At 45.8% G+C, this 25,991-nt stretch overlaps 1 protein-coding gene across 3 annotated transcripts in view; it reads left to right on the forward strand.

Annotated features, from left to right (window-relative positions):
* SNX9 (sorting nexin 9) overlaps positions 1 to 25,991 on the forward strand; it is a 107,185-nt gene that overhangs the window by 48,439 nt on the left and 32,755 nt on the right. For 2 of the 3 annotated variants that reach the window (XM_047732867.1, XM_047732868.1), the window contains exons 2-8: positions 1,281 to 1,367; positions 4,654 to 4,728; positions 5,952 to 6,077; positions 14,671 to 14,757; positions 19,775 to 19,940; positions 21,885 to 22,035; positions 25,518 to 25,602. In XM_047732867.1, the coding sequence (XP_047588823.1) occupies positions 1,281 to 1,367; positions 4,654 to 4,728; positions 5,952 to 6,077; positions 14,671 to 14,757; positions 19,775 to 19,940; positions 21,885 to 22,035; positions 25,518 to 25,602 (777 nt within the window). The remainder of the gene's footprint in view (positions 1 to 1,280; positions 1,368 to 4,653; positions 4,729 to 5,951; positions 6,078 to 14,670; positions 14,758 to 19,774; positions 19,941 to 21,884; positions 22,036 to 25,517; positions 25,603 to 25,991) is intronic. The other variant, XM_047732869.1, reaches the window with a different exon arrangement.

The following is a 25,991-nucleotide window of genomic DNA, read 5'->3' on the forward strand; positions in this document are numbered from 1 at the left end:
AAAGACAATTATTTAGAATTTGAAATGGATTAAAAATTATATTAAGTACTATACATAAAAATTTTAGTTATTTTTGTGAGAAAGTGAGCACAAGTGAGGGAGGGAGGGCCAGAGGGAGAATCAGACTCTCCACTGAGCAGGGAGTCCAATGCGGGACTCGATCCCAGGACTCTGGGATCATGACCTGAGCCAAAGGCAGGTGCTTATTGGACTGAGCCCCCCAGGTGCTCACAGCAGCAATCGTCTTGGAATACGCATGTAGTGGTGTTTGTGGGAATCATGTGTCTGGGTTGAGGCGCTCCAGGAGGAGCCTCTTGAGGAAGAGGCTAAAGGAGCAGCCCCACCTCCCGTCACCCAGAACAGCTTCCCTTTAGTCTGTTTTCCACGGAATTAAGATTTTATTGTAGGAAAAGTTTGAAAATCACAGCTGTTAGGCTAGCTGACATGCACAGCTACGTAGGCCATTGTAGAGTGGGTAGTATTCTAGCGGAAGAACTAAGTATATCTTGCTCCCTGTATCTTATATTCTGAGGTGAGTTGGCTAGGGGTACTGCTCTACTATTAAATTCATCCCAGTGGCTCTAGATAAAGAATAGTGAGCATTCTCACGGCCCGGGAGTCATCTGAACACGTGTGCATCTTACATGAGTGTTCGTATGAGTGCATCCATGGGTTCCTTCAGTCCCTGAGAGTGAGTGTGCCCGGAATGAATGATCTCTGCTTTCACTTCTGACTTCTGTAAGGAACGGGTGTTGGGGTGCTTAGGTGGCGCAGTTGGCTCGGCGTCCGACTCTTGGTCTGGGCTCAGGTCGTGATCTCATGGTCTTGAGGTCTGACCCTGTGTTGGGCTCTGCACTCGGGCCAGATCTGCTCACAATTCTCTCCCCCTCTGCCCCTGGCCTTCCACCTCTCAAATAAATAAATCTTTAAAAAAAAAAAGAAAGAAAGAAAAGTCACACTTCCTCCCCCCCCCCCGCCCCCCCCCTTGGTGAAATGGGTGTGTTTTGAGACCATTTTGAGAGCACATCTCTGAAGGTGGTGTGGGCAGCTACCAGGAACCTTCCCCGTTTCCACAACAGAGTAGGGGGCTCTCACTGTTGGTGTCCTCTTTCCTCACAATAGGACTGATGAATCATTTTGGTAATATGTCTTCCTTTATTTCAAAACAACCACAGCCACAGGCATGAGCATGTTTACAAAGTGTATGATGAAGATTGTTTGGTTTTTTTACTGTGAAGTTTACATTTGTAACTTCCTCTGTTCGTCTCTATTCCCAATAGGCGCGGGTTATGTATGATTTTGCTGCTGAGCCTGGAAATAATGAACTGACCGTTAATGAAGGAGAAATCATCACAATTACAAATCCGGTAAGAGGTTTTAAAAAAATCCGATGGTCTCTTAAGGACTCATTTTTAGGATTTTATTTTTTTTTAATAAGTTGATCTTAAAACCCGCACAGATTTTTGCCCTGTTGTTTATGAAGTACTGATGGTGAATAAAAGTTAAGCACCCAAAAGGTAGTTGGATGGGGTTCCATCAGGCAGAAATGGAAATAGATGTCCCATTCAGGTTCCAGCCTGATCACAGGTGGCGAGATGGGAACATACAGTGTTTCTGGAAAGTCACAGCTGTGGCTGACAGACGACAGCCTGTGAGCCAGGTGTACAGCTGAGCCCTTCACCTGTATTCTTGGTGTGTTTTCTGCGAGCTAGGGCCTCCTAACCTGTGTTGTATAGATGAGGGTAATGAGACTAGAGGGCAAGCAAACTTGCCCAAGATCATTCTGTTTGTAAGTGGCAGAGCAAGGACGCAAAACCACATCTGTTCGGCCTCTGAGCCTCTGCTTTTTCTCTCTGCTGGGAACACGGCATGTAAACAGGCGTCCCAGGAGTACAGGGTGCATCTGGGCCAGTAGCAGACAGCCTAAGAAAACTGGCTCTCCAAGTCCAGTCAGACAGAACCTGTGGGCCAGGATGTAGACCTTGGATTTCATTTGTAAGTAGTGGATTCATTTAAGGGTGTTCTAGTTGATGTTTGGCTGTAACATCCCCTTGATGTAAGGGCACATCTCGTTGATGTGGTGAGTCTTGCATTTCCAGATTACTCTGGCACAGGCGTATCGAATGGACTGGTGTGGCTGCAAACCCGGGGATGCCCCTTGGGGTCATAGCAACAGGAATGGAAAAAGCGGAACACAGGAGGCCTAGCTGAGTCTGGCCTGGAGGATTCGATGCCAGATTAGATACTGTTGGAGAGAAAAGAGGCAAGGATCCTGGAGATTTTGGCCTTTGGCCTGAGTGAATGGTGGATGTATTAAAGTGCGTGAGTCAGGGAGAAAAGCTTCTCTGGAAAGATAAAAGGAGTTTACTGTTACATAAGGGAAGCTTGAAGAACGGTAAATAATGAACTCTTCCCTACAGCTTTGTATCAGTTTAAAAATGGAAATGCGGGGCGCCTGGGTGGCTCAGTGGGTTAAGCCGCTGCCTTCGGCTCAGGTCATGATCTCAGGGTCCTGGGATCGAGTCCCACATCGGGCTCTCTGCTCAGCAGGGAGCCTGCTTCCCTCTCTCTCTCTGCCTGCCTCTCTGTCTACTTGTGATCTCTGTCAAATAAATAAATAAAATCTTAAAAAAAAAAATAGAAATAAAAATGGAAATGCGGAGCTGGAGGCAAAGGCTGGGCCTAGGCTGGCTCTGGGACACCTCTGAGAGTAGCACGTGAAGAAGGTTGTGGGGACAGCCGGGGACATAGGGGGAAGGGAAGGAGGTAATGTAGGCGTTCTTCCGGGTTGGGGGGACAGGGGGCTGGGGCAGTGCAGAGACCAGGGAAGGAGAGTGGGAAGCAACCACGAGAGGGTGGTGGCTTCTTGATATTGGAAGTATTTTCAAAACCTTTTTTGTATGTTTTAGATATAAAAAAGAATTACTGGGTAAGAAAAGTATATATAGTTTTAGATAATATGCTAGGTGTGTGTTAGTAAATAGGTTGTATTTTTAATCATAAGAGAGATTAAAGATTCTTTATCCATATGACTTTATAAATGAAGAAATAGTCTTCATTTCTTGGTAGAATAGTATTGTCTTTAAATTGCTGTTACGCACAAAGATGGACAAAGTTGGGGCTTGAAGTGATTTTTATTTTTATTATTTAAAAAAAAAGATTTTACTCATTTGAGATAGAGAGAGAGCATGAGCAAGGGGAGAGGCACAGGGAGAGAGAACAAACAGCAGACTCTCCGCTGAGTTGGGAGCCTGACTGGGGGCTCAGTCCCAGGACTGGAGATCATGACCTGAGCCGAAGGCAGACAACCAACCATCTGACACCCAGATGCCCCTTAAAATGATTTTTAAAAAAGAATATGTTATCGCGGCACCTGGGTGGCTCAGTCAGTTAAGCATCCAACTCTTAGTTTAGGCTCAGGTCATGATCTCAGGTTCATGGGATCAAGCCCCATGTCAGGCTCCCAGCTGAGTCAGCGTAAGATTCTCTCTTCCTCTCCCTCGGCCCCTTCTCCTGCATGCGTGTTTGCTCTCTAAATAAATAAATAATAAAATCTTAAAAAAAAAAAAGTGTTATCTAGATTCAGGTAATTGAGACATGATTTATGAACTTAAGAACTCTTATTTTGAAAAAGTAGGACTTTGTAGAGATAATAGATTGAAAAGTGGGAATTCCAGTATTTTATAATTGAGTTTAACATTGTTTATCCAGAAGATCAAAGGAACCGTGGATCAGTTAGCTTTCCCTAGGTAACAGGCAATCCTTAAATGAACAACCATTTGTTGTCTTGCTCAGGAACCTCCGGGTTGGCTGGATGGTTCCGCTGACCCGAGCTCCCTCCTGTGTCTGCAGTCAGCACTTGGGCAGCTGGGGGTTGAGTGCTTTCACACGTGCTACTCAGGTGTCTGGCAGGTCCCCTGCTGAGGGTTGGCTGGCCTGGGGTGGGGTGTTCAGGAGATGGGGCCTTCTCTCTGTCTTCTAGCAACCCACGTTATTCAACAGCTCTTTTGGAAAAAGTGTGCAAAGCCTCTTGAGGCCAGACTCAATTCACCCCATATTATTTCCACCTCACCTCATTCTGTTGGCCACAGGGGTCACAAAGGATAACACAGATTCACCCCACAGAAATGGGGGTGTCATTTTACTTCTTGACAGTTGGGGCTACAAGCCATTTTTGTCATCTGCCCCCAACCAGTGGATCGAGAGGAATTGCACGTGGATGGCACTCTCGTCTATTGAATGGGCTACTTGTCAGTCTTTGATCACTTGTTTGATTTTTCTTCTTTTTAGATGATGTCATTTTCTGGAGTAAAGAGAAGCCTTAATTATTTATAATTTTGAGGGCACCTGGGTGCCTTAGCAGTCCGTTAAGCATCCAACTCTCAATTTGGCCCAGGCTGTGATCTCAGGGTTGTGAGATCAAGCCCCGTGTCAGGCTCTGTGCTCACTCACCCTCGTTCGCACACACTTCCTCCCTCTCAAATAAACCTTTTAAAAAAGTGTTTATAACTTTGAACAGTGTTATCTCTGCAGTAATAAAGAGCTTAACATTAATTACTTTTCATGTATCAAAAAGCAAAATTCCTGTAGGAAATTTCAACTATAATGTCATCTTTTTTTAATTTTCTTTTCTTTTTTTTTTACCTTTATTAGGATGTTGGTGGAGGGTGGCTAGAAGGAAGAAACAGCAAAGGAGAACGCGGGCTTGTTCCCACAGACTATGTTGAAGTAAGAACTTACTGTCTTATAGTAATTAAACCTGGTCTTTCAGACATGTTTTTATGAATTATGGAAAGTAGCAACTTCATTTTTAATAAAAAAAAATTACGCTGTATAAGTAATACGTGCTCATTATGTAAAGTGTGAAAAATATATTGAAGTAGAACTAAGAAAAAAATGTTACCTGTAGACATAAGCTCCAAGGAGTGACTCCAGGTATCTAGATTAAGTTCCTTCTGTTACTCTGAATAAATGTCCGTATTTTTCCTCTTTATATTGTGTAATCACTGCTGCCTATAATAATACTGTTTATATTACAGGATTCATTTACAAAGTTTAAAAAGATTCTTTTGACGTAGCTCCCTTTGCTCTGTGCTGGTTTAGGCCCCATCCCTCAACTTCTCCTATCCCCATAGAGGGTCTTGGATGAGCTCCCTGGGAGCTGCTGCCTGGCTTAAGCTCTGTGCCCCTATAGGCTAAGCAAGGCTAGTGTACCCGCCCCTGGAAGGAGCCTCCCACCTGGGACACACCCACTCAGCTGACAACCCCACTCTGAGCCAACCTCCCGGCGCCCCCTGCTGTTTGCCCGTAGGTCGCTCAAACTCCATCCTGGGTCCCTGGTCGGTTTGCCTCTCCCACCTCAGGTGACCAACCAAAACCAAGGTTGCCTGGTGCCCTGTGAGTGAAACAGGAGTGAGATCAGGAACAAGGTGCTTCTGGTTCCCCTCCAGCAGAGGGGAATGATGCCCGGGGTGGGTGTTGACCTGGGCGCTGTCTGCCTGTTGTTCCTGATGGAGAAGAGGGGTGGGGAGTTTTGAACCCTCTGGAGAATCTGATGAAACTGTGGCCCTACTTCTCAGAAATCTGTGTGTGTGCCTGCACCCCGAGCTCGCCTGTGCAGTTCCAGAGGGCTCACAGGCCCCTGGACTCAGCCCACCGCTCTTAGGTTTATGTCCTGTTTTACCTCTGTGCACTGTGTAGGCAGGATCCTAAAAATGGACAAGAAAGAGAGAAATCTGAGGGTTTAAGTTGGTGCTGGCATTAATTGCATTTCCCAGAACTGTGTATGCTTCTGGAAGGGAACATTTAATAGAGATGTTCAAAGGCTTACTTACCTTTTAAGAACATAAACCCCTTTTCCATAGTAGATCATAATTTTTGCTTGTCTTTAGAGGCTCTAACTCTGAAATGCCCCTAATCTATGAAAAATCTATGTTCTTTCTAATATTCAGATTTTACCCAGCGATGGAAAAGACCCATTTTCTTGTGGAAATTCAGTGGCTGACCAAGCCTTCCTCGATTCACTCTCAGCAAGTACAGCTCAAGCCAATTCGTCAGCTGCCAACAGTAACAACCAGGTGAGTCTCCTGTCCTCTGGCTGGCCTGAGAGCGGCACATCTGTGAGGGCTCGTGGTGCGTTCTCAAGGGTGCCATTCCTGACAGCGTAAAGTAGCTGGTAGATGTCTGTGTGGCATTGCTGTGGGCATTAACAAAGAACTTGCCTGTTACACTGGCTGATGCCTGTTTCTAAAGCTGATTATGAGAGAGAATGCAGGGTGTTCATTGAGAGTTGCTTCTAGAAGTCTGGCATGATATGAACATAGACACTATGAGGCGTAGATATTCTCCCAAGCAGGGGGAGGAAAGGCAGGGTCCCACACTCAGGCGATGAGTGTCAGAGCTCCGGCTGAAACAGGAAATGACTTCTCTGACCTTGGCATGTTTCCTACACTTTCACAGTTGCAGGGCAGGTGAACGTGGCCGCAGATCTGGCGCTCTGTGCTTAGCACTGCCATTGTGTTGCCTTTAGGAAACTCACAATTGTGGGACGATTTGAGAAGAATACACTGAAATTCGGCATTAATTTTAATGAGAGTTTGACCTGCTTAGATGACTTTACCTAGTTCAGTTATCGTTAAGTGATTACCTTGGGTGAGCGGCAACAAGGAAAGTCAGAAGATGGAGAGCAAAATGTTACCACTTCCTACATCTTCAGAAACAAATGGGCTTTAGGGGATGTTATTTCTTGATATTCTTTAACTACATAGAAGGTTTTAAATTATGTGAAGCCTCACAGTCCTATCACTTAGTAATTATTTGCTTACGGAATGTTTATATCTTAACCATCCAAGAGAGTTTATCCAAGTGCTATTACCGTTATGTTAACTGCAGATTTTATACATTTTTATTTACTTGTTTTTTAAAGGTTTTATTTATTTGAGAGAGACAGTGAGCATGAGCGGGGGGAGAAGCAGAAGGAGAGGGAGAAAACACTCCCTGCTGAGCAGGGAGCCCTGACGTGGTAGGGGGTGGGGGGGGACCCAGTCCCCGAATCCCAAGATCATGATCTGAGCTAAAATCAGATGCCTAACCAACTGAGCCACCCACATGCCCCGATTTTATACATTTTTAAATAGCTTTTGGTGGACATTAGAATAGAATAAGCAAAGGAATCAGCGAAGGAGGCAGGAGGTGGAAGAACACTCATCCTATTTTAACTCCGGGACCTACGCCGGCCACTGTCCAGGATGGACCGAAGCACTCTGACCACAAGTTCACCATCCGGCTCTAGTCTTGGTCTGTTACGAAGCAGCTTCCTCGGCATTTAAGCATGCAGCAGGGACCGAGTAACATAAGTCAAAATGTGTTTTCTTCCAGGTTATTTAGAAAAAAATAAAATGAACTTTTTGAAGGTGGATTTTACTAATCCATTCTAATGCTAAATCTAACCAGATCCTTTAAAAGCAAAGAAAAAGTGAACTGAAACTAGAAGTAACAAAATACAGAAAGCATGACCATAATTAATTAACTGAGCATTTGGATTTAATTTAAATCAAGTAAAAAAAATTTTTTTTTTAATGAGAGTAGGTGGGGAGAGGCCGGGGGGAGGGAGAAAGAGAATCCTGAGCAGGCTCCACACCCAGCGCAGAGCCGGACATGGGACTCTGCCCCACAGCCCTGACATCATGACCTGAGCCAGATGAAGAGTCAGGCGCTCAACCGACTGAGCCATCCAGGGGCCCCCTTCTCAAGTAAAAACAATTTTAATAGCCATCTGTGCTTTCAGTCATTTGGGATAGAAGAATAATTTAAATAGGCCAAAATGGTGGTATGTTTATAAATACCATGAAAAATGTCACGAATGAGAAGCCAGATGGGCATTTTTAATTGGTGGCTTTTCAAAATTTTGCTGTCAGGTTTACTCATTCTTTCATTCTCTGAATGTCAATAGGAAAATGCTATTTTTGTTCCAGGGATATGCCTCTTGGGATTTTCTCATTGCCCTGCCAGTATGTTCTTTCCCAGACGTCAGTTTTACTCGGAGGGCAAGTGTGTCAGCAGGGCCCGCTCTGGCCCTCCCCGGTCAGGCCCCGCAGGGCGCACCCCCTTGCCCCACAGCGCGCTGCTCACTTGGAATCCATGCGTCTGCTGTCCTAGCACCGGTTCTCCTGAATCTGGCCTTCTCCCCGCACAGGCAAGCTGCAAACAGCCAATACACATAGGAAAAGACTCATTTGCAGAGGCCACTGTTAAATGGCCAGAGAATTAAATAGTTTTAAGGCTGAGTTGTGAGGGAAGGCACGCGCAGGTAGGCGCTCCGACGCGAAGCTGGGGGAAGGATGAGTTGATGAAGCTTCTGGAAGGCAGTCTGATAACAAGCGTTCATACTGAAAACGCGCGCACTCTCTGACCCAGCAGTGGCTCGCGGAGCTGGGAACACAGCCTCGTGGGCAGAAGCTTCACCGAGTGCGGTTCCAGCAGCGGGAGGCTGGGACACGCGCGTCACCTGGAGGGGCCTGGCCAGGCAGACCCCAGGGCCGCCACGCAGGGGGGAGGTGGCTTCCTGGGGGAGCGCGAGTCTCCACTGGGATGCAGCGATGTGGGCGTGTGGTTGTTTCCAGAGGCACAGCACTAGGGATTGTGTTACCTCTCCTGGGCTCAAGCATACACACGCCACAGATGCCAACTGCAGAATATTCAGGAACGAATCATTGAATTCTCAGTGTTTTCTTACTCATATACAGATTCTGACTTGCACAAGGACCGCCACCGCAGCGCCTTTAGAAAGGCAGAATTGTCTCTAGTGGTTCGCGTTGGCTTCCCTGTTCCTTCTCTGTCTGGGGTTTTAGAGCCTCAGGGGCGACACACGTGGGTGGCAGGGCCACCAGCTCCTTCAGGGACGTGTGGACAATTGTCCCCGTCTGGATTTGCGCCCGGTTCCCCGTGTTTAAATCACGCCATCGCCTTGGTTCTGAAAAGCTGCTCATGGTAGATGTTTCCGAACCTCCTCTGTGGCTGCCCCCAGATTGTGTGTCAATGGAAGGTTCTGGGAACCCAGACGTTTCCTCTGGAGGTTTGGGAGAGGCTTTTTCTGTCTTCATCAGATACCACAGGAACCCCCGAGCCGGTACCAGCTGCAGCTCTGTGCCCTGAGCCGCATCCCTGTCCCCCGGGAGGCTCCGGTCTCCGGCTTGCAGCGTCCTCACCCCGAGCTGCGCGCTCTGCCCTGGGGCCGGACGGGGTCACGGGCCTGAGCCTGGGGGTCATACGCGGGGGGGACAGGCTGGCTCCTCTGTCCCAGCCTCTGGAATGGGAGGATTGGATCCCTCGTAGGAAGTGCTGTCAGCACACAAGAGACCTTCCGTAGATACTTCCTCTTCCAGCCTCCCTGCTGCCCTTCTCCGAGGGGGTCTTCCCGAGGCCTTAGCCTGCTTCGCTCTAGCCTTTCTCCCTCTCCCCCAGCCACAGAGACATCTTTCCAGTCTTGAGTTTTCTCTTCAGTTTGCTGCATTCCTGGCTTCTTGTTCCGGCCTTTTCCCCACAAAACTGGCTTCTCTTTCTCACCTTCCCGTGTCATTTCTCTGGAATGTTCTTACCTCCCTGCTCTCGTTCCTCTGTGAGACCCTCACCGGGACGGTTACTCACGGGCCTGGCCTGCGTTCCGCAGATGGGGAAGGGCCGGGAAGCATGGCTTCTCAAGCCAGGACTCCCGCTTCTGTGTGACTCGGCGGGCCCCATCGCTTCTGTGCCTGCAGGTCCTCATCTGGAAACTTCCGCAGGGCGGCAGGAACACACAGATGGAGAGACGGCTCCGGAGTGTTGGGAGCAGTACTGGGTACTCAGCAGGGACTTCGTAACTGTTTGGTTTGGTATTCTAGATGCCACTGCCTCTAAAACAAGACATTCAGTGTGTCAGCTCTTTGCTTGAGAAACTCTCGGGGCTGCCCCATTGCCTCCCGAACCAAGTGACCAATTGCACATGTCCAGGGAGCGACCTGTGGGGCAGGTGGTCACCGTTCTGTCAGTGATCAGGCAGACCTGGGACAGCGCATGGTGGGGAAATCGTGTAAGAAATTCAGCTGCACTTGTGTGACTGATACTTTCCCAATCTCGGTGGTATTGCTCTGACTCCCCAGCATGGCCCCATCCTCACTCTTTCCGTCCTTCTGCGTTGGGCTCCAGCCAGACGGGCCCTTCCCCAAATGTGCCCCGTGCTAGCCACCCTTGACTTTGCATCTCTTACTCTCCTCTCCAAGAAGGATGGAATGACTCGTTCTGCCTTTCAAGTCTGCACAGCCCCCAAGGTTCAGCTTCAATACTGCGCCCCTTATGAAGCCTCGTTTGGTCTTTCCTTCTCTCGATTCCCTTAGCGCTGTTTCTGACTCTTCCAGCAAATTATTTGTGAACTTGCCAGCTTGGTGAGAAGCAGAGATTGTTGTCTTATTTTTTCCCATTCCCGTAACCTGTAAGAGGCCTCGCATCTAATCGTGTTCTGCACACGTTGGAACGGTGTGTTGTTGTCGTTCTTCCCTAAATCCAGCGGAAGTATATCACAGTGGAATATGTTATGAGATGTAGCTTTATGTCCCAAACAGGACACAAAATAAGTCAACGCTCTAATACAAATATTTCCCACTTCTTAGGACAAATTAATAAAATAAGTTTTCATTTCCTGTATTTAATTCATTCAGCCTGAATTCTGTCAGGGGAGGTAGTGTCGTTTCCAACATCGGCCTAGGACTAGGAACCGTCATAACACCTCATTCTACCGTCTGCTGGTTTACCCAGTCAGAAGTGGTTCATTCCCTTACAGGAAATTCACTGGGATTGCTAATTATTTTAAACCATTTAGATATTAAACAAATGCTCAAAGCTAAGTGGGTATTTAGGGAAATGACATCTTTTTATTCAGAGATTTTCAGTGTAACGATATTTGTTATGAAGGACTTTTAATTGGTTAAGGGATAAAGAAGGAAATAGTAATTTTACATTGGAACTACATTTTGCTTTCTCATTTCTAAAAAAAAAAAATCCATTTTTAGGCCACTTTAAGGCTGTCTTGTAATTCATTTAAGAATAAATCAGCAAAGGAATGCTTTCCATGGGTATTAAGTTTGCTTATTATTTCATTATCTCAGATAAGATCTGTAATGCCGTAGACTTCTCACGATTGCTTGTTGAGATTTCCTCTTTACAAAACCCTGTTGGAAAGGTTCTCTCTTTCTCCGCACCCCCCAGACGAACCCCTTTTAGTGGGTTACAGGGCTTTGTGAGGAAGGCTGTAGACCTCTGTCTAAAGGATTTGCTGACATTTTTCTCTAGAACTGCATCAGGCTAGTGATACTAACTTTCCATGCTTTTTTGATCCCGAATCCTTGCTTTGAATAAGACTGCTTTATGCGTCTAGGGAGCCTTTCCAAAAGTACATGCTGTGACGTTCATTGTTGAGGGTGGTTTGTCATTGTTGTTTGTTTTCGTCTAACAGGAAACAAATGACAGAAGGGAAGGGTTTGTTTTGTTTTTTACCTGAATATTGCTTTGATGAAGGGCCAGTGAGCATTGTTGCAACACAGCCTGTCATCAGAGGTATCCGTAAGCCCATCTCTCGTGGCCTTTTATTAGACCCATCTGGAAGCTGCTCGTAGCATCTTCCTGTTTGGGACATAAAGCTACCTATTTAAGACTTCGTGCTAACAAAATAAGTCAACGCTCTAATACAAATATTTCCCACTTCTTAGGACAAATTAATAAAACAAGTTTTCATTTCCTGTATTTAAAAAATAGATACCTGCAGTTGACACCAATGTGTTCAGAATGTGAGTTAACAAAGGGTTTGTTAAACCAGTTAAGCTTTTTTGGGTCATTTCGAATCAGCACAAACAGGTTTAATTGGTTCTTATGATCTAGACTCATTTTTTTAAAGAACGTACAAGTTTTATATTCTGACCAATGGTTTTGTGAAGATAGTACAGATTCATCTGAATTAAATGAATTACAGTTAGATAATATCCTTTGAACAAAAGATCTGTAAGGAGCAAAACAGGAAATTTTGCATATTCTTCTACAGTCTAAGTGGAGATGGCTGGGCTCTCTACATAAGAGAATTTTGTGCCCTCTGTGGGCCCTTTTGAGGAAGAGTTCAGTCTTTGTCAGGAACTGTTGAACGTTCTTGGGCATCACAGTATTTGCTTTCTGCCCCTACTTTCTGACACATTTGGCACGTGGCCATTACGTGTCTGATGGAGAAATGTCAGATAAAGACTTTGATGCCCCAGTCATGCAGATGAGTTGTCAAAACAAAAGAAGAAAAACATAAATCACGTCAGCCTTCACAGAGCATGCAACTTTCTTTTCACTCCTGTAGCAAATTCCTGGACAAAGTCTTGCCCTGGAAGGGAGGAATTTTGTGACTAGAAGCTTCCATCTGTGCTTCCAAGCAGGGGACCGTTCATGAGGGTATAGTGTGGAAAGAGAGGCCGTGGCTGGCAAGCCAGTTAACACCACACAGAACGTATGAGTGTGGGACGGAGGCACTGCGAGTACTTCCTTGTGTGGTGACAAGGAGAACCTTCGATTGCTCCCACGGCCTCTCCCCCAAGGTAACAATGTGAAAGGTAGTGAGCCCGTGAGTCAGGCCGCCTCTTCCCTGGCGGACTTACCAGACCGTGTGGTCCGCATTGACCTGTACTGATGGGAGCATCTCCTCTCGGGAGCCAGGTGGGCAGCCGGAGCTGTGCGCACCCACCGGCTTCCTTGAGCCGTTGTCTGTCCTTTGTACTCGCGTTTGCTGGTTTGGCAGGAAGCAGCCTTGATGAAATATGCGTGTTATCTTTTTCATTAATTCTCAGACCTCAGTCACCCTCAGTGTCCAGCCTAGTGTGGGAGGACCAGCAGAGAAACGTTGGCACTGTTACCCTTCTCTGCGTCTTGTCGCCGTAGCTCCCATGTGGCCGCTCTCGGAATGTGTGCAGCCAAATTTGTCCTTCTCAGACCACGTCTCGGCTGCTTCCTACGAGACCAGTGGATGAGCCAGATCTCACCACTGTTATCCGAAAAAGACCCTGCCCTCTTGTCGGAAGTAGCAGTGTGCTTCTTACTGGTCCAGGTCCCCCCAAAGATGTCCTATACGAAGCAAAATACAGCAAGATAGGACACAGCCAGAGCCTGTCATTTTTATGCACTAGGGGTTTTATTTTCTTTAAAAGCAGTTTCTAACTAGAACACTTTATTATTATAGAAGCAGTACATATGCACTGTAGAATATTGGAAAATTCGGGCTAGACAACGTCCCCACCATTCCCTACCATTTACACCATGGCTCATGCTTTACTTTCCCTGCTGAACACGGTTATCCACGTGTGTACCCATACGACACACATACAGGACATGCTGTTTGTAGCCTTTTTAAAAGTTGGCAATCCTTTTCAGTAAATTTTCATCTTATGTAACATCCAGACCAACTTGAACTTTCCCAGCAGACCCCAGAATGTCCTTTACAGCTTGTTTAGGAACTGATGTTCAGTGTAGGGCCAAGCATTATGTCTGGTTCTGTCTACTGTGTCCCTCACACGTCTCCTTTCTTTCCAGCACAGCCCCTAGTTTTCTGTTCTTAGTAGGTTTTCCTGTGGAATTGCTGTCTTTTGGATTTGTCTGGTGGTTCCTTTGGTATTGTCCAAGTTGTTCCTCTATCCTCTGTCTGTCGTATAAATTGGAAGTTGTACCTAAAGGCTCAAAGGAGGCACAGAACATTCTGGGCAAGAGTATACCATAGGGATAGTGTATATTTATGCTACATCACATCAGAAGATGCACTGGTCAGGTGGAACCGTCTAGTCATGTCCTCTCCCTGTGACCAGAGGGTAGTCTGTCTGCCGTTCATTCAGTGCTGTTAACCGTTCACCTCATAGTTTACCCCCAGCTGACATCCTTGCCTCAATCAGTACAGCGATTTCTTCCACATTTACTGAGTGGCTTTCTTCCCTAAAATAGCACTTTTCCTTTCTCCGTTGGAGCTAGTTAGCCACCTTGGAAAACTGTTTCTGCTGGAATTTGGCCCCACAGCTGTCCTGACCAACCGTGCTGGTGTGGCCATCGATTAGCTTCCTGGGAGAGTGTCCGTTACCTGCTGTCACGAGGACGCCATGTTCCGAGCCAGTGAGAGCCTCCGGAGCACACACCAGAGACTTTCGCTCCTGCAGGCATGGCCTGGCCGGCTGCTCCTGCCCACCTCTGGGCCTGCCAGGATTCACCGCGACACCGTGCCGCCTCCATGCCGGCCAGGTGGCTTGGCTCATCTCACGTGCCCTGTGGCTTTGAAAACACTCGTTCAGCATCTTAACATTTTGGAAAGCTTGGCTTTGTGTTTCCTCTGGAGTTTCTTCCTTTGGCTGTGTGACCTGCATGATTCTGTTCACCCCTTCTGTGCTGCCTGGGGTTATTTTTGGCGCTTCAGGATACCGCGATGTGACAGCAGCGCTCTCCGGAACGTGCATGGACTATCACCTGCTCCCCCAGAGTCGGGGCTTGGCTTTTGCACGGAAGGCTTGTGAATGAACAGCATGCTAGAATTTTCTGGTGGCCTTAGCCCTGTCACAAATTTGCTATTTCTAGTTAAAAGCTTTGGTATGCTCTTTTTTTCCTGCACTCACTGAGCACCCTTTTTGTTTTAAGGTGGATATTTTGGCTCAGATTGGTTGTATTGAAAGTCTCAGCCAGTCACCACCTTCCTCATCTTCTCCTTCTCCTACCATAAATAAGGTAAAATTCAAACCGGAATGCAAGAGGAAGTAAACATTTCAAACTCCTCAGAGTAACCCTTTTCCCCAAGCGAGGTGATTGTTTCAGGCGAAGTATCTTACCGAAGGCCTTCCTGGGGCGCGGAGACGTAGGGGTGGAACAGGTAGGGATTGGAAGGGCAGCTGGAATTCGCACCTAGGGGAGCTTATCCCTGAGGCTCGGTGGACAATCTGTTCCATGGACAGTGAGCGCTAATGAGGGGGTCTTAATCACGTGGTTCACAAAGTCAGGAGCTGTTTGGTACCATAAAGGGCAGACAGGGAAGAGGATGGAGACCTTTTAGAAGGAGAGAGGACGGAAAGCCAGAAGAAGGGAGAGAAGAGGCCACTCCGGGTTTGAAGCCTTGGCTCAGAAGCAGAATGGGTTGTCCGGCCAAATGCCTGTGGTTGGGGCACAAGGGTTATTGGGATCGAGGACAAAGGAGTCCGAGGCCATAGCTTCATTAAGTCAGGTCCCCTTTGCAGATTGTTACAGGAGGGGTTGGACTTCAAAGGCTCTGTCATCTAGCACCCAGAAAATGTTTGTGCCACGCGCCCCAAGAAGGGGTACTGGGAATCGAAAACAGAGATGTCAGAGACCTGTGCGTGGCAAAGTGGATTCAGAGGAGGGAGACAGACTGTGTGAGCTGCTGCGGGTTGTTGGTCTTCGAGGGGGAGGGGCCCTGGGACTCCGTAGAGACCATCTGAGAGTGAGAGAGAGCGAGCGAGAGAGAAGTCGGTGATCAAAGCTGGAGAGCTGTCCAGTGGGCCAGGCTTTGAAATACTTATCAGCAGGAGTCACCTTGAAACAAGATAGAGGGAATGTCCCAGGGAAAACAAAGAGAAGGAAGCGAATAGTTACTAGATTAGCCTACAAGGATTTCATAACCTAGGTAGGAGCTGAGATCATACACAGATGACCAGATAATACCACTTACTACAAGCAATTTATAAACAAAGTCGTTTTATTTATTTTTACCCTAATTAATTTTTTAATAAATTTCATTGATTTATTTTTAAATTTAAGTATAATTCACACGAAGTGTTATTTTAGTTCCAGATATAATGATTCAGCAATTCTGCACATTTCTTTCTGTCCGTCTTGATCAGGCTCTTAATCCCTTCACACAGCTCACTGGTCCCCTCCCCCCACCTCCCCTCTGGTAGCCTCCAGTTTGTTCTTTGTAGTTAAGAGTCTTTTTTTGTTTGTCTCTTTTTCCCTTTATTCGTTGTTTGTTTTTTCCTTAAATTCTGTCTATGTGTGACATCCTATGGTGTTTGTCTTTCTCTGACGTATTTCACTTACTATTATGCTACGGTCCATCCGTGTTGTTCAGGTGGCAAAAATCACTTTTTATGGCTGGGTAATATTCCCCCGTGTGTGTGTTCTTTATCCCTTCATCTGTGCATGGACACGTGGGCTACAGTAAAATAATGCCACAGTAAACATAGGGGTGCACATATCTTTTCAAATCAGCGTTTTCGTTCAAATACAGTAGTTTTCAAAGGAACCATCTTTTGTTTGTTTTAGGGATACTTCCTCTGAATAGTTCACATCTGATTCTTTCCTTGGTGTTGACGAAAACCTTTCTCTGCTAACATTGTAGTCTTCATGTCATAGCAGCGCTGAGCGTCACTCCTGTGCTGCGTTATAACCCTCTGTTCCCTCTCTGTTTCCCTCATGTAACTCCCACCAGCCTTTCCGAATCGGAGGCAGGCTGCCTGGTTTCGAATTCTAGCCTGAGGCTTCCCGGCTGGAAAGAGGTAGAAGCAGTGTCACACCGGCTGCCTGACCAGAGCCCGTGCCCCCCACTGTGCTGCCCTCAGCCCGTCACTTCACGGCGGGACCCGCTCAGTCGGGCCTTGATGGAACTGCTAGACAAATGAGTGTCTATACTCACTGTCCTCTTATTGTCCCAAATTTCTGTACTTTTTGAAGTTCTTATTCTGAAAACCTCACAGTTGAGAGTTTGGAGGGTACAGAGTATATATTGGTAAAAAGGGATTCTTTTTTTTTTTTTCTAATGCTTTTATTCAATGTAAATTTATTTGGCATCTGCCAGACACTGTATTAGGTAAGAAATAGTAATGAATGGAATCAAGATTTCACTTTAAGGAAATAACAGTACAGTCAGAAAATATGCATCCATGTACACAATACCTCAAGATTTATACATGGAGATAATCACAGTAGAAACAGAATTATTCAAATTTGTTAAAGCACCAAAAGGGATTCTTCTAAGCGAAGTGTGCTTGTTAGGCCCTTAGCACGACTGCCTCCATCTACAGAACCCACGAGAGCTCCTTGTGCGTATCACCACGCGGCATATTCGAGAAAATCACAGGCATCTGGACAAAATGTCCTTCCGTTGGTATTCGACTTAGAGCCAATCACTAGTAACTTCACTCTTTTTCTTGAAGATAGATGTTTGAATGAATTGTACTTCACATGTAAAACATAGACTCTGTTTTTTATGGTTCTGGTGCATGGCAGGCAGTTGTCCCCACATCTGTCAGTGAAGAATAAAAAAAAAAAAAGCCAACACAATAGTATTCTAGAGCATTAGGTATATTAGACAGTTTGGGTAACTTTCTTGCAGATTCCCCTCTTTCTTCTTTTTTTTTTTTTAAACTAACACTGGTTTTTTGTTTTTTGTTTTTTTTTTTAATGTGAGAAAGAAGACTCAAGGGGAAAATCTGCTATTCCGTGTTCTTAGATAAACAGATTCAATACTGAAATTTTTTCGAAGGCACTATTTGTTTTCCCTGATTTTATCTGTAAGTTTAAGGTGGTACAAGTAAAAATCAACACATTTTTCAAAATCTGACATTCTAATGCAAAAGTTTAGATTGTTTTACTTTTTTAAATTTTTTAAAAAATTTTTAAAAGATTTAATCTATTTATTTGATAGAGAAAGAGTTACAAGCAGAGGGAGTGGCAGGGAGAGGGAGAAGCAGCCTCCCGCTGAGCAGACATCCCAACAGGGGGCTCAGTCCATGAGCTTGAGATCACAACCTGAGCCTAAGGGAGACACTTAACCAACTGAGCCACCCAGGTTCCCCTAGGTGGTTTTACTTTTAAAACATTAAGCTGATGCTAAAGTTCATGTGTAAAAATAAACCCATAAAAGATTTATGCTAAAGTACTGATACTGTTGTATCTAATGGGCTCGCAAGTCACTTGGTACTTGTACAAATGGATTCCTAGGAGACAAGAACCCAGATATAGGCCCAAGGACAGCCTACGAACAAGGTGACATTTCAGTTCAGTGGGGGAAAGACAGATTTTTCAGTAACTGGTGTTAGGCAGACTGATGACAAGAAAAAATTAAATCAGATTCCCACTTTATTTCCTCCACCAAAGTAAATTCCAGGAAAATCAAAGGTTTACAATTTTAAAATCAAGGAAATAAAAAAAAAAAAAAAAAAACCTGTAGTTACCTCAAGTGAAAGGGGCCGGGGGAGAAGTGGGCTACAGGTTCTCTTACCATAATAGTCCTTAAAATTGGGCGCCATGTATTGACTTTTCCAAGATTTTATTTGTGTTAATAATTAAATGGCAAAATTACTTAAAGGAATAATGGGCACAAATATTTTAAAATGAATTTTGGAGCATGGCACCCCCTTTTATGCATGGCAGAGCCCGTTGGCAAGTCGGGCGGGGAGCATAGGAACTGAACTGTCAAATGGGGCTGTACAATCTCTTTGGAAAGCAGTTTGACAAACTCTGTCCGCTGAAAAAGCCCATTCTCATTAGCCCCCCAGTTGCTCTCTGGGGATTTTAGTCGTTGTGTTGGACACGTGGGGAAGGATGTACAAGGAGGCGCGCTGCGGCAGTATTTACAGTAGCGAAACGCAGCAGCGCGACCCGTGCTGGAGCATCAGCGTGTGCCGGGGAAGCTGTGGGAGCTAAAGGCAGCGGAACAGGCCACGGGGAAGAGCCACGTCAGCCAGAAGCGCTGGTGGACCACAGAGGACGTATCGGGTCACCAAGTGAGAAAAACGAATACAAGTGCAGAGCACAAATGTTTAAAAACAAAAAGGGCCCTTGCTTGTGGGAGGTTCGATGCAGTATCTAGAAGGAGTTCGTTGGTGGTAGTTGTCAGGAGATAATGACTGGCAGCCTGAGCAGCAAGTGTATTTTTTAAAGGGCATACGTACCCTTTTATTCTGCTGGCGTTTGGGGTTTGTTTTTTTTTTTTACTGGGAAGGTGGGACTTTTCCATAGAAAAATTAAAACCTAGCCAAAATACAGTGGATTTACTCTAAAGCAGTTCAGGTGAATAAAACAGATCCTTCTCAGCATGTGTAATGGCAGAAACATGACTGAAGTGCAGACAAGACACATACCCCATGTGATGCCGTGTATGTCAGTTTGAAGAACCCAATGCAGTTGTTCATGACCGTGGACTGTGACATGGAAGGATGGCCACAGCCACAGGAATGGCTATGGTTCAGAAGAGTAGTTACTGGGGGAGGGAAGAAGAAAGAGGGAGTTGGGCGGTCCCGTGTCCTAGTTCCTTTGTTACTGGTTGTCAGGTTCCCAGGAAGCAGGGCAGAAGGTTAACATAAAAAAATCAGGTTGATGCTGCTGTTTCTGCTTTCCTTAACTGTTTATTTAAATGGAAAATTTATTATTTAAATTTTTAAAATTGTTTTAGGGTCACCTGGGTGGCTCAGTCATTAAGCATCTGGTTTCAGCTCAGGTCATGATCCCTGGGTCCTGGGATTGAGTCCTGAGTCAGCCTCCCTGCTCTGCCGGAGGCCTGCTTCTCTCTCTCTCCCACTCCCCCTGCTTGTGTTCCCTCTCTTGCTGACTCTCTCCCTATCAAAAAAAATACATAAAAGCTTTTAAGGATATATTTTTTTAATTGTTTTAAACTTAACATCCTTTTTTTTAATCAGTGTTAGGTGATTTCTTCTGAATTAAGTAATGATTTTGAGACAGAACAGTTATTGTTTCTCTCTCTCTCTTTTTTTTTTTTAACCCCTGGCAACAGGTCAGCAGTGGCAATGACCCCTGGTCAGCTTGGAGTGCTTCCAAATCTGGAAACTGGGACAGCACGGATGGCTGGGGGGCCAAGCCAGAGGGGGCTGCAGCCCAAAGAAACACCTCCAATAACTGGGACACTGCCTTTGGTCACCCCCAGGCCTACCAAGGACCAGGTGAGGAAGAGGGTTCTACTGGTGATCAGGCCCACCCTGAACTCGGTTCAGGGTAGAAGTGACTGGGAAGGGCATCCAAGTTAAAAATAGAATTTAATCAGGGGCGCCTGAGTGGCTCAGTCAGTGAAGTGTCTGCCTTTGGCTCTGGTGATGATCCCAGGGTCCTGGGATCGAGCCCCCCACATTGGGCTCCCTGCTCAGCAGAGAGCCTGCTTCTCTCCCTCTGTCTCTTCCCTCTGCTTGTTCTCTCTCTCTCTCTCAAATAATAAAGAAGTAAAATCTTTTAAAAAAAAAAAGATATTTTAAAAATAGAATTTAATCAGAGGAGTGCTCTCAGCTGCCCTTGTCATTAATAGCAAACCTAGATTTCTGGACCCAAATGTGGGTAGTCATTAATTATAATCTGTAGTCCCAGCTCCATGATCTGTCGCAGAGTCGCAAATGTTTGCGGGGGCCAGGTTCACAAGGCAGGAGAGCAGAGCAGCCTATGGCTGCGGGAGAGAAGGGGCAGCCCTCCTGTCACCAGCGGAATGATGCCAGTGCAGGAGACCCAGCCTGTGGTCCTGGACCTCCACAGTGCCGGAGACTGGTCATCTCTGTTTTTATGTCCTTTTCCCACTCTAAAATCTTAGCAGCTGACACACATTTGTTTTAACACCTTGGGCCCAAAAATGTGTATACAGAGCGAATGTGATTTATCACCTGCTGGTTTATGATCTCTGACTTAATGGTTTTACCTTTTCCTGAACTACCTGTTTTAATGGAAATACAGAAGCAAAAAAGGAATTTATAGGTGGGAAAACAATTCAGGGATTAAGAGAAAGGATGTTTATGCCTGTTCTGAAATTAAAGAAAAAGACAGATATCCGCCCCTCATTTTTTCATGACCGGTGTGTGAGCACATCACACGGAGAATCGACTGTGCTAGTGGCTCCCGCTCATAGCCAAGAGCCACGGGCCAGTGGAAGGACTGTGAGCTGACTGCCGGCCCCTAGTTCTGTACCAGCTCGGCCCGATCTTCCAGTACATTCTGTTCTTTATCATTTTCATTTTGGCGTCTGTTTCTTGGCTTCTCTTGGTGGCACCCCTAAGGCAGAGATCCCAGGGCATTTTTCTGCCTAATAATAAAAGGACACATGAGGCCATCAGGGTGGGAGACAGAGGCGCAGGCAGCAGGGTGGGGAGGGATGGGGGGAAGCTGGCTGTAGCCTGTGCACCGACAGACACCAGCGTTCGAATAGGAGGATGCAGGTCTGTCGATGCCCCCTTGTCTCATTTCTTCTCTTCCCCTTCTCCCGCCCCTCCCCTTGTCCTTCCCTCACCTGTATTAACCTCGGTGTTAAAAGAATTCCTGGGAGGCCTGGGTGGCTCAGTCGGTTAAGCGTCTACCTTTGGCTCAGGTCATGATCCCGGCTTCCTGGGATCAAGTCCCGCATCGGGCTCCTTGCTCAGCGGGGAGCTTGCTTCCCCCTCTGCCTGCCGCTCCCCCTGCTTGTGCACACGTGCTCTATTAAATAAATTAAATTAAATTAAAAGAATTCCCCATCAAAAATGTATTATCCGCCCTCCATCCTTCCTCCCCAATACTCGTGATATCCATGGGTATTTGATCGGCTTATTTACAGCTTTATAGTGAGAGTTATCTGTGCGCCGGCCTTGGCTTGTGTATCCTCCTGGGAGCCGCCGCTAGCCTGTGCTTCCCTGGCCTTGGTTACCCTGACAGCCTCAGTTTCTAGCATGTCTCCTGCATGGAAAGGCAGACTCCCTGGCTGCAGCCCAGCACTGACTGGAGAGCCAGCGCGCCGCATCTGCGTTCTAAGCCTGTGCTACGCCTTCTCTCCTTCGTGCTTTCATTGGCTAATGCAGTCAGTCCCATCAGAAAATGAAGTGGTTCCGTTTTTCTTTTGTTTTTCTTCACTGGTGATCTTCTGTGCCCGCCTCCAGCCACCGGTGACGATGACGAATGGGACGAAGACTGGGACGACCCCAAGTCTGCCGCTCCCTACTTCAAGGACTCAGAGGCAGCAGAAGCAGGGGGTGCTCAGCGGGGCAGCAGCCGAGCTGGCTCCTCCTCCATGAAGCTGCCACTCAACAAGTAGGTTTGGGGGGCGGAGGGGGGTGCCGAGGTGGCTCAGTTGGTTCGGCGTCTGGCTCTGGCTCAGGTCATGATCTCAGAGTCCTGGGATCGAGTCTCACCCATTTCCCATCTGCCCCTGCTCGTGTGCTCTTCCTCGCTCACTCTCTCAAGTAAATAAAATCTTAAAAAGTAAAATAAAATAAAAGATACAGGGTGCGGGGGAACATGAACACGCAGAAACAGACGGGAGATCCAAGGAGGCTTTCCTCTTTTCAGGGATCTGTGAAGTTTGGGGTGTCGTTTGATCATTTCTGTTTGGCTCTTTGCTCTAGAAGCTGATTGAAAGAATTTTTTTTCATTTGAAAGTGAAGTATATGTTGTTTAATGATCTGCCAAATACTGCTTTTACCTTTGTGAATTCCCTGGCACACTGAGGTCTCATTACTGACATCACAGAAAAGCTAAAAAAAAAAAAATAATAATAATAATAACAACAACTCTCCTTTCAATGTCTTCCTGTTGTTTGTTCACTTATTGTGGGCCAGACATTGTGCAGAATGGCTTCTGTGTGCTGTCATGTGACCCTCATACCCCTCTGTGGTCCTCTGTGTTCACTGTGGGAGGAACTGAAGCCCAGAGAGGTTAAGTAAGTGTCAAGGCTTGCACAGGTGGGAAGTGATCTAGTCAGGATCCCCGTCCATCCCTCCATGTCTCAGCTACTATGCCTCGTATGTTGTAAGACTTTGTTTTCACTTAGATTCCTCTACGATTTAAAACAAGAAGAGTTTGGCCAGTACATGGAGGCACAGTGCCTGACAGGGAACGCGTGTGGGAAGGGATGAGTGTGGACAGAGGACCGTGGGATTCCCCGGGGGCAGTCCCACATGAGTCTGTAGTTCACACGGTGTAGCTCAGAGGAGACATGCTGTATGACTTCCCTAGAAATTCTCAAATTCCCTTCTTACAGCAACATGCTTAATAGAGTTTTTCTAAAATCACTACCACTATTTGTCCATGTTCCAAGTCCATGATTCAAAGCAGGAAGGACTGTTAATCTGTGTCTGGAAGCAGTTGTAAACAGAATGCTGTGTACCTGGCTGTCAAGGTCTGGGTCTAGATCTGCACACGGAAGTTTGAGTCCCCCCAGTTCCCCTCAGTATGTTTACGTAGCATCAAATGATTAGATGAGCTGCCCTTTAGCTACACATTCTTCCTCCTTCTGTATCTGCTTCCTTCCATTAGGTATTTTCATGCTCAGTTGCATGCATAGTAAAATTAGTCATTCATATTGACTCTATCCTGTTTCTTACAGTGGAAGGTTAAGTTCTCAGTGTGGTCTGCAGTGATGTAAATAAGCGTAAATGCAAGTGCATTGAAACCCATTGTACTGTAGAGTGTCTCTCAGCCCCATTTTGAAAACGAGGAAGCACAGACTCTGCATCGTGTGCGTGGCCGCCCCTTCCCGGCTACTTAGGGAGGCTCTGGCTCGTGCCGGGACTCCTGCCCCTGCTCTCCCTTGCCTCCCCATGCCCTACACTCTCCTGCTGTCCTCTGCTGTATCATCTTGGGGAAGTGGGTGACCCATTTGAGCCTCAATTTCTGCATCTCTGAATGAAAGGGGCTGGTTTTAATTCAAAACTCTCTCTAATCGAAAATTTCAGTTCAGGGTCAAACGAAATCAGAGGAATCCTAAATTGACCTGGAACCTCTTGAGGCATCCCTCTCTCTCTCTCTCTGGTGCTGAGAGCTGTTTAAAATTCTGTGGTTCGTTCTTTATTACTATTATTATTTGACTAGACTAATATACAAATAACTCACTTGTAGCAGTCGTAAAAATTTTTTTTAAGTATTATCATTTTTTAGCAGTCGATCCATTTTACATGACAGCCGTAGTCCAGTCATGGAGCATAAACCTTATACTAGAGGAGATTAGAAATTGAAGTGTACTCGAGCATTATAAGAATCCGTCTTGATAGTACTGAAGGAATTAATAAATTGCACCACCGTCCAGTAAGTATTAAATGAGTTGGCCCTAGAGGTTTGCTGTGACGCCTAAGAACACGGAAGGCAGCATGGAATGGGACCTCTGCACTCAGAAGCTTGCAGTCTAGTTGGGGGTTTGTCACTCTGCGTAATCCCCACATTTTCCCATTAGTGTTTTCTAGAAGTATAGGTTCTTTAATAAAACTGTTCCAGATTAGTCCATCAAGCATTTCATGTATTCCCATAACTCCTCTAGGTCCCGGAAATACAGATACTTTCTCTAAAGTGCTTCCAGTCTGCTCTACTGTGCAAATGGATTATGGTGATTACACACGATAAATTACAGAGCCGAAGTGTGCTCAGAATGTTGAGGAAGCCCAAAGCCGTACGTGAGGTTGTCGGGAATACTTCCAAAGAGATGATGGCATAACTAGAGATGATTTTAATTTAGGAGTACATATACTAGGCTCTTTATATAACACCTTCATTTAATTCCCTCGTTCTTTTAATTCCCTTATCCTCTTATAAGGCAGGTCATATTTGTCCCATTCCTCCCATGAGGAGGCTGGAGCTCTAAAGGTCACGTAGCTATTAATTGTTGGAGTTGGAACTCAAACCCAGGATTGTCCAGCTCTGAGCTCGTGTATTAGCTCTATCTAAAGACTGTCTAGGAAAAAGAGGGTAGAGGTAAGTCGTGTGAGGGTGAAGGAAAAGGCAGGCCCCTGAAGCCATCGCATCAGCCTTTAATTTGGGATATGAATGAAAAAGAAGCAGTGTCGCTGGTTTTTTGTAGAAATGATGCTTCTTTTTCTACTGTAGGGATTTTGCTTCCTGAGGGTCTTTTTTTCCTGTTTATTAAAAAAAAAATACTAAAACCCAAATTAATCTTGTCCTCTTTAGAAGTAGCGCTTTGGATGGCTGTGTGTTTATCCCAGATTTCTCCAGTTTTAGAATGTTTGGGGGTCTCTTTACTAAGGGGGAAACTGGTTTCCTTTTGTGTCTCATAAACCAGTTCTGAGACGAGTCTAAAAGAAAATGGCACAAGTGCTTATGAATAGTGACTGTTTCTAGGGGATAATTGTGGCATCCTGGAGCGAGTATGCTGGAAGGTGGCTTTAATTTGGATCTAGAAATGCTGGCATGTGGCTACTGCTCCGTGTGTTCTAACGGCCGTGCTGGATGCTTTTCCTCCCGTGCCCCAGGGGACAGTTTTCTAGGCCTCCCTTCACTCTTCGTGGGGCGATAGAGTGTTTCTGATCCAGTTAAGCAAACGGGGCATCCATAAACATCGCACCTTCTGGAGTCAGACTGTCCTCTTACCAGATAAAGCTTAATTAAATGACTAATTGGCCATCGAACAATCTGATTACATTAGGTTTCATTTACCAGTTTCCTAGTCCTTGTGCATCTGAGAGGCAGAACAAGGTTAAAACTGTTGCATTAAGTAAAGGTGGACGAGAGTCGTAGAATTCTGTAAGGAAAGACGGAGACTCACAGGCATTTATCTTCATGACCAGATTTCCTGGATTTGCGAAACCTGGAATGGAACAGTATTTGTTGGCCAAGCAGCTAGCAAAACCCAAAGAGAAGATTCCCATCATTGTAAGTTTGTTCATTTTTGTTTGCTTGCTTCATTTCTAATTAAGCTCTTTTATACTACCTTAAAGCTGAGAGGTTTCTTAGTCTTCTGGAGGGTTTTGGTAACACATTTGATGGTATGTATTTGTGTTGTAAGAGTACTAAAGATAATTAGCATCAAGGAATGCCTGTCATTATATGTAGATATTTTTAAATTTCTATCTCTAAGACTATAGTAATTGAACTAACCACATCTGTAGTACATAGTCTTTTCATAATTTTTCTTCTCTGACACGTCTTGATGTCATCTTTTACATGCTGTCTTCCTACTGACTCTGTGTATTTAGTAAACCCAATTCAAATATTTAGGTTTCTGTCCTGGCAAAGTATGTGTATATTATCCAAATAAGATG

The sequence above is a fragment of the Lutra lutra genome, chromosome 6, assembly GCF_902655055.1.
Source record: "Lutra lutra chromosome 6, mLutLut1.2, whole genome shotgun sequence".
Taxonomy (NCBI): Eukaryota; Metazoa; Chordata; class Mammalia; order Carnivora; family Mustelidae; genus Lutra; species Lutra lutra.